Source organism: Galeopterus variegatus, unplaced genomic scaffold (assembly GCF_000696425.1).
Source record: "Galeopterus variegatus unplaced genomic scaffold, G_variegatus-3.0.2 Scaffold2188, whole genome shotgun sequence".
NCBI classification, from domain to species: domain Eukaryota; kingdom Metazoa; phylum Chordata; class Mammalia; order Dermoptera; family Cynocephalidae; genus Galeopterus; species Galeopterus variegatus.
Window position 1 is genome coordinate 15,053 of NW_007728299.1, and position 8,352 is coordinate 23,404.

At 46.7% G+C, this 8,352-nt stretch overlaps 1 protein-coding gene across 1 annotated transcript in view; it reads left to right on the forward strand.

Moving 5' to 3' along the window:
* Window positions 1-8,352, forward strand: part of LOC103597078 (multidrug resistance-associated protein 9) — a gene marked incomplete at its 5' end in the record, with an annotated part of 36,008 nt that overhangs the window by 12,618 nt on the left and 15,038 nt on the right. The window contains 3 exons of the mRNA XM_008580877.1: window positions 504-730; window positions 3,363-3,500; window positions 6,758-6,944. Of these exons, the coding sequence (XP_008579099.1) occupies window positions 504-730; window positions 3,363-3,500; window positions 6,758-6,944 (552 nt within the window). The remainder of the gene's footprint in view (window positions 1-503; window positions 731-3,362; window positions 3,501-6,757; window positions 6,945-8,352) is intronic.

The window sequence follows — 8,352 nt, forward strand, 5'->3', positions numbered from 1 at the left end:
CAGGCCAAAAGGGCATCTCCTGCTCCAAAGAGCCTTGAGAACCACAAGAGCCTTAAGACGTACTTCTGGCTCCTCTGAATTTCTACCGCACTAGGTAACAGCCATCGGCTGTGAGGACTGTCACCAGAGTGGATGGGGGGGGTCCACCCTTTGTGGGCAGAGAGACAAAGTGAAACTTGGCTTCTTATTGCCCTGGGGCACAAAATCCCTCCCTCCTCCAAAAGCAGCAGCCTTTCCCATATTTGCATCCCAGATTTGGAGGGGAAGTCTGATATGCAGGGGCTCTCTCTGGACTGCCACATGCAGACCAAATCTCTCCCACATCCACTCTCATTCATGATGGCTACAATATAGGGAGCCTGCTCACTTTCCTATGATTGCTTGACACTGGATTGTACCCTGGAAGAAAGGTCAGGCCCTGGGCTCACAATTCCAACCCTGGCAGAGCAGCTGGGGTTCACTCAACACATACCCCGACTCTGACTGTCTGCCTTTATCCCCAGATCTTAAAGAGCCCAATGAGCTTCTTTGACACGACTCCCACTGGCAGACTAATGAACCATTTTTCCAAAGATATGGATGAGCTGGATGTGAGGCTGCCATTTCACGTGGAGAACTTTCTGCAGCAGTTTTTTATGGTGGTGTTTATTCTTGTGATACTGGCTGCTGTGTTTCCTGCTGTCCTTCTAGTCATGGCTGGCCTTGCTGTAGGCTTCGTCATTCTTTTATGGTAGGTTTCTGTGCACTATTTAAAAAGGAGAAAACACACACACACACACACACACACAGCTAGATAGGCACAATGACCAGGGAGCAGGTGATATTGAGCGCTTGCTGTCTTCTCCGATGGTAGGGCACATTGATTTTTCGCACTTACTAAACGCCAGGTACTAAGCTAAGTGCTTTGCATTCATCTGGCATTTTAGCCTTAGAGCAACCCTGAGAGGTGGATATTATTGGGAGTTATGTCAATAGTCTCAGGCTAGGAAACTGGTAACCATGGTTGCTGTCTGTCTGCTGCTATGTCCTTAACCATGGGGCTTCACCATCCTTGCTGCTGGAGAAGAGAGGAGACCAGTCCTCAGTCACACTGAGCTTTAAGAAATAGCCCCCAGCCCTAACCATTGATGTGGTTAGAGAAAGGCCTCAGGCTGCTTTGCACTGGGGGATTCCTGCCTAGGTTGTGCAACTCCCCCTCCCCCCCACCAGGAAAAGCAGGAGGGCAGCAAGATTCCAGCCTCCCAGAAGACCCAGCTCCCAACCATTGATGTGGTTAGAGAAAGGCCTCAGGCTGCTTTGCACTGGGGGATTCCTGCCTAGGCTGTGCAACTCCCCCTCCCCCCCACCAGGAAAAGCAGGAGGGCAGCAAGATTCCAGCCTCCCAGAAGACCCAGCTCCGTCTATTCCTGGGGTGAGCTGGGGTTCTCAGCAGGTAGCATGGTGTGTACTGGGTAAGGGCAAAGGGTTACAAATCAGGAAAATTTGCACCAGAGCTCCAGCTTTGCCACAAACTAGCTGGAGGGCCTTGGAGAAATCTGAGAAATGCCACAAGCCTCAGTTTCCCCTCTCTCCAGAATGGTAATCATTAAAATATATGCTTCACCTGTTTCAGAGAAGTTGGGAGGATCAAACGAGACTGCACGAGCAATTTCTTAAATTTCTTAAGTTAAAAATGGATTCAAATGTTATTCAAACTTAAGAGTTTCCATAGAAAATCAATGATTCAAAATAATCATGTGTTGTGCTCTTAGGTGTGCTCAGCCCCCAGCTGGACACTGAGGATGTTGAAGAGGGTCCCCCAAATTATAAAAGATTCAGCCCACAAACCCTGGACCTGTCTCCACCTGTAGACAGGGTTGGTTGTTTTCATCCGGGGACACCACACTCAGATCTGAGTTTTAGAGATATTACTTTGGCCACAGTGTGGAGGATGGATGGAGCTACAGAAATATTAGGGAAGGCTAAAGAGTAGGAGTCTCTAGAAATTTATATTGCGAGTGAGAGTTGACAAGGACCAGGCACAGGCAGCAGCAGTGGGAGCAGAAGAGAGGAGCGGAGCAGATTAGAGAGCCATTGCCAAGATAGCGTCATCGGGGTTCCATGGCTGGTGGAATTTGGGGTATTTGGAGGACGAGAGAGGCCAAGGACAGCTCCAAGGTGGGGAATGATGTGAAAAGAGATAAAGGTGATGCAGGAGGAGAAGCAGGTTGGCTCATCAAGATTATGAGTTTGCTCATCAAGTCTGCAGTGGTGCCTGGGCACAATGGCACATGTGGCTATAGGGACGCACTGGGGCTGGACAGCCAGACTCGACACCCATATGGGAGTTGGTGTGACTGTGGGAACTAGCACCAGTGCCCTGGGGGTAGGAAGAGCACTGCAGTCTCCCACTGCCCCCGCAGTGAGAAGGGACACGTGGCCTCAGTCTCCAAACTCAGGGCGTTAGCGTGATGATCAAATAAAAGTAATTTCTGAAAGTCCTTTACACAGATAAAGCATGTCCTGAGTGTCAGTTCTTCAAATAGATTCCTTGGGTTCGTGTTCATTTTTATAATCCCTGTGTTTGACCATTGTTCCTGTCTGTCCACCTGTTTACGCTGTTGATTTACTTAGCAAAAGCTGTTTCTCTGCCCTGCACCCCCTCTTTTTGCTATAAAGACAGGACAGAGCACAGCTGCCCCTAACTGTATTATCCAAATGTTTCCAGTGAACTCACTTGAGCTCTGAACTAATGAGGTTTCCCCCACACTCCCCCGGGTTAGTTTTAGCTGAGAGTCAGAGGATGGATTATATTCTCTCTTACAGGCCAGCTACTGTGCACACCCAAGGCCACTGCTCACCAGGGCTCCTGTAGCCTCAACACGAAGGGGAGCTGCACCCTGTGGGGGGTTTGCTTTTAAAGCCAGCTCCTGAGAATATAATGACATCTGTTCAAATTTACCTTTGAAAATGCCTTTAGAAGACCACGCACTGGCAGTTGACACACCAGGTTTTCCTCCACAGTTAGATCACTTTTTCTCTGGTTGGGCACCAAAAAGTGGTTGGCTTATATTTAGGGGCAGCACTGTATGAGAAATTCTGGTCTTCAAAGACTAGAATCACAACCTGTGCAGCGAGACATTCCTGCTACAACAAGCACTTAGAACTAAAACCAAAGAACAGCAGGCTCACATGTCTCAGATCCCACCTTTCCCACAACCAGGGCGGACACCCCTGGAGAAGAATGGCGTGCCTGCTCACTCGTCCTAGTTAGACGGCACTGTCTCTGACTTCAGCACTGTCTGGAGTGCATGATGGATCTGCATGTGCTGAGGGTGGGCCCGCTGAGACCCCACGTTGTGGCCCTCTCCATTTTCCTGCAGCATTTTCCACAGAGGAATCCAGGAGCTCAAGAAGGTGGAGAACATCAGCCGGTCACCCTGGTTCTCCCACATCACTTCCTCCATGCAGGGCCTGGGGATCATTCATGCCTATGACAAAAAGGAGGACTGCCTGACCAAGTGAGTCCTGGGCTGGGCCCCTGCAGTGTCTCCCCACTTTAAAGCTGACCCTGAACAGGAGGGCACAGGGATAACTGGATTGTCCAGCTCAGAGAAGGGAAGCCTGGGCTGCTGAGGACTGACCACGGTGTTAGAGGCAGCAGAATTGGGGGGGGCACTCCAAGACACTTGGCCTCTCTTCCCAGAGTCTGGGGCCCCATGAGAAGTGAATTAGGGAGCTCATTCATGGGCAACCTCAATATGTGACTTTATACTTTTTTCTTTTTTTTTACTCTAAAAGTAAAAAATGTGTTCACTTCAGGAAAATAGGGTAAAGCAGAAAAAAAAAAGGAGGAAAAAAATCACTCATAGGCCCCAAACCGCAATCCTATTAATATTGTTATACATTTCCTTCCAATCTTTTATTTTTTCCTATCTATGGGGTTTTCTTTTTCTTAGTATTTATAATCATTTTTCTCTTGGTTTTTTTTTTCTTAATTAACATTTTAAAATAGCATTTTCACATTATTACATATTCTTTGGAAAATAATTCTTAAAGGCCACATTTTACTTACCAAATAGGACAGTTTCCTTTTTTTTTTTTTTTTTAAATGTGGGGACTAGATAAGTAAGTTTCTCGAGTCTTCCAGCTCTAAATTCCTAAATACCATATAAAATGTACCAATCACAGTAGGTTTGCTAATAAACAGCCCCAATCTTAGGATTTAACACAATAAATGTTTTTTCTTCCTCAAGTCACAATTTAATGAGGGTCCATAGGGCAAGGTTAGGAAATTCTGCTCCACACTCAGGCACACAGTCTCTTTCCGTCTGGGGCTGTTCCATCCCAAGGGCCTTGGGGGTCTTTTCCAGGATCCAGCTGGAAGATTAGCGGAGAGAGGAGAGTGGAAGACTCTATGGGAAATTGTTATGGTTCAACCCTAGAGAAGATACTCAACATTTCTGCACATCCATTGGCCAGATTTCAGTCACATGGGCTCACCTAACCACAAGGGAGTCTGGGAAATGTAGTCAGCTGTGTTCAGAGGAGGAAGTGAAATCGAGTGTAATAATCTATGGCAGTTCTGCCACACAGATGTTCTCTCTTTCCTATCTTTTCCTTCTTTAAAAAGCTAGCACACACTTCAATGTGTGCATCTAATTCTCTCTCTCCTACTGTCTCCGTACTTTGCCACCCTGGATGTCAGTGCAGACTTGACATCACAGCTTGTCTTTAGTTCCGTCGGCAGCTAGTCCTGTTACCACTTTGACCTGAATGTCATCTGTCAAGAGTCCCACATCACATATAGACCTTTCCCATGTCCTTGTCATTAGGAAAGTCCATGGAGCCGTTCATCTGCTCCCCCACCCCCGACAAACAAAGCAGATTCAGCCTTTGTCTTCCCATAGATTCTCCTCCAAGGCTCCCAGAGGGAGCTGAGCATGATTGATGGGGTCTCCCCTCTTCTAACATTTTCTTCCTAGAGGGCTTGGGCTTCTGACATGTGTTGCTTTTGCCACCAGACAAAAATGCTACAGCATTAAAAAAAAAAAAAAAAAAAAAAAAAAAAAAAAAAAAAAAAAAAAAAAAAAAAAAAAAAAAAAAAAAAAAAAAAAAAAAAAAAAAAAGGATTTGAGGTCAAGTTCCAATTTGATATCAGCTAGTGATCTTGTTTGTGCACAATCTAACCGACCACGCAGATAAGACGTCAGATGACTTCTAAGTCACATAAACTGTCCGTTGAATTTGTAGGCTGTATAGCACCATGATAGAAACATCACAGTGTTGGGAAGAATATTTTGACTAAACTCTGGGAAAAATGAGTGGGAGTGGAAACAGAAAGGAAGAGGGTGTGGCCGAGCCCAGCATGGCTGGTCAGAGGTGCTCCCAGGCAGAATCCTTGGAAGCCTTTGGGAACAGGATGGAAGACCAACGCCTGAGAACATTCATGACTATGCACATGGAGGAACTGAAACTCCTTAGGGGTTTAAATGTTGAAAGGTTTTCATTTTTTTCCCAATAATGTCTACCAGTTGTTCTGATGAAGCTCCTTGCCCACTAGTCCAGGGAAACCCCCTCAGTGGCAATTGAATCTGACGTCTCTTTTGGTTAATGGTTAGTTCAGTCTGGTTAAAATCTCAATCTTGGACATATTCAAGTCACAGCTGTCTTTCCCCAGAGGCTTGGCATGGCAAGGCTGTGCTCTGTGTGTGTGTATCGGGGTAGGGGCAGGCCTGCAGTTGAGAAGCACCCAGTCTTTTCTTTTAAACACCTCCCTTTTCTTTGAGCCTGGTTCTCTGATGCTGATGCAGCGGGACCAGGGAATGGAGGAGTGGGAAGGACACCACCTCAGGTGACAGCCCGCCTCTGGACCATTCTCTCCTTCCTGCTGCTCATTCCTGTTGATCCAGTTCACTGTGCAAATGTGGAATGGCAGGGTGGAGGCCCCAACAGGACCAAGTCCCAAGCAGCTCTGCTAGGCATTGCTACATTGGGAAGATTTGCTGGGCCTCCCAGTGAGTTCTGCCAGGCAACATCAAGACTATGGCCCTAAATGTCATCTTCCTTCTGCACTCCCAACTGTAGGAACCACAGGAACTGGCAGGACCTGCCACCCATGCATCTGGGGACTGAGGAACTCCAGGGGTGGGTCTTGCCCCCATCCCCTGGCTATGTCCTTTGTCACTCTGCCCTGTCCTCCTCCTCCTCAGCAAGCCCTTTGGCTCAGTGGACAAGTGGTAGGTGTACAAGATGTCAGCTTCACCTCCTTGAGGAGACCCCAAGCTTTATAAACAATTATCTTGAATCTTCTCTCTCTGAGTTGGAGAGGGGAACCAGTCAGACACCCTCTCTTCCCTCCTCTACCGTCACTAACATTGACTCTCGTTAAAGATGGTCTCCTCCACCCTTCTTACAGATCAAGGGGGCCAGTTGTCAATGCAAGGGGTGACTCCAAGATAGGGATCCTTTGAAGTTAGAGCAAGAGGTGCTCAGCATCTTTTGTTCTCAGCTGTGGGCTCAAGTTGCTAGTTCTGGGAAAGACAGAAAGAGCTCCTTTAGCACCATGTGGGATTTCTCAGAATATGTGCAAATCAAAGATGTCCATGGTGGCAGATTCTAAAGAGTGTGGATATATGCTCATTTTGTAAGAGTTTACTGGGTAAGAGCATTCCCCCTTGGTTAAAAATTCCCTTGCCTTATTTCTCTAGTAGCTCTAACCCTAAGTCTGTGGGAGCACAGCCTCATCTCCTGTTTTGTCTGATTTTCTTAATTTTAGGTTTAAGATGCTAAACGATGAAAACTCCAGCCACCTTCTATACTTTAACTGTGCTCTCAGGTGGTTTGCTCTAAGAATGGATGTCCTCATGAACATCATCACCTTCATTGTGGCCTTGATGGTGACCCTGAGTTTCTCCTCAATCAGTGCTTCATCCAAAGGCTTGTCTTTGTCTTACATTATCCAGGTAAAAACCCGTGCAAGATTGGGCTTGGCCTGGAAGCTCTGGCACAGAATCTATCAGGCAGGGTGCTTTTGCATGGAGGTAACAGAAAACCCAACTCAAATGAGTTTAAACAATTAAAAGAGTTTAATTGCTCACATCCTTAAAAAGTTGGGCATTTGTGTGGGATTCAGGCACAGTTGGATCATGGCTCTTGGCTTTTTGTCTTTCTCCTTTGATGGCTTCCCTCATAGTTGTGCAATGGTGACCAGCAGCTTCTGGAGTCTACAGCAGGAAGACAGCAGGAGGAAAGCATTTCCTACCCAAACCACTGAACGAAAGCCCCATCTTTACTCTTATCAGATTAACTTAGGCATCCCAGAACTAATTAGTCATTTGATGGGACTGAGATGATTAGTTTAGGCTAAAGGGTGGAGTCACACCCCGTCCCACCTGTAAGTCGCACAGCTGCTCCACGGTGAGGAGAGTGGAATAAATGCTGGAGAGACAATCACAATGTCCATGACAAGTAATTACTGGCTTTTCTTCTTGTTGCTCTGTTTTTTTTTTCTTTTGAAAAATAACAATAGTAGGTGAACACGTGGCATCTACTGTGTGCTTCGGACACTGCCCTTTACCTAAATTAATTCATTTACTTGCCCCAAACAACCCTCTGATACTGCTGTAATCCCCATTTTGCAGATGAGGAAACTGAGGCCCAGAAAGGCTTGTCCAAGATCATGCACCTGTCATGTGTGAGAGCCAGGACTTGAACTCAGGGCATTTGGGTCTGATGTTTGTCTGAATCTTGTTCCTTGATACATGCCTCATATTTTTGTCTTTGGAAACTTTTTGAGGTAGTCCTTATCCTTGGTGCTGCAGAGTTCCAGGACAATGTGCCTGTTCGATGCTGTGGGTTCTTTTCAATTACAGTCAATCTCTCTTCAGCTCGTTGGTGCTGCAGAGTTCCAGGACAATGTGCCTGTTCGATGCTGTGGGTTCTTTTCAATTACAATCTCTCTTCAGCTCAGAATAATTTCTTCTTTTTCTTCTTCATTTTGATGATTTCCTCCTTTTCTGTGTTTTTTCTTCAGTGACTTATACTGTTTGAATATTGGATTTCTTGCATCAATCCTCTACGTTTCTTTTCTTTTATCTCAGAGTTTCCTTTTTTTTTTTTTTTCCTTTTTTTTGTCTTTTTTCATGACCGGCAATGGATCGCAACCCTCAGTGTCGCGCCCGTACTGGACCGGGACCGGCAACGGGATTGCAACCCTCGGTGTTGCTCCCGTAACCCGCTCAGCCAGTGAGCGGGCGGTCTGTATGTGGGATCCGAGCCCTCGGCGGGAGTGCCGCCGCACTCCCAAGCGGCGCACTGTAGCAGTGCGGCATTGGGCCGGCCCTCTCCATTGTGTTTTTTATTTCGCTGAAT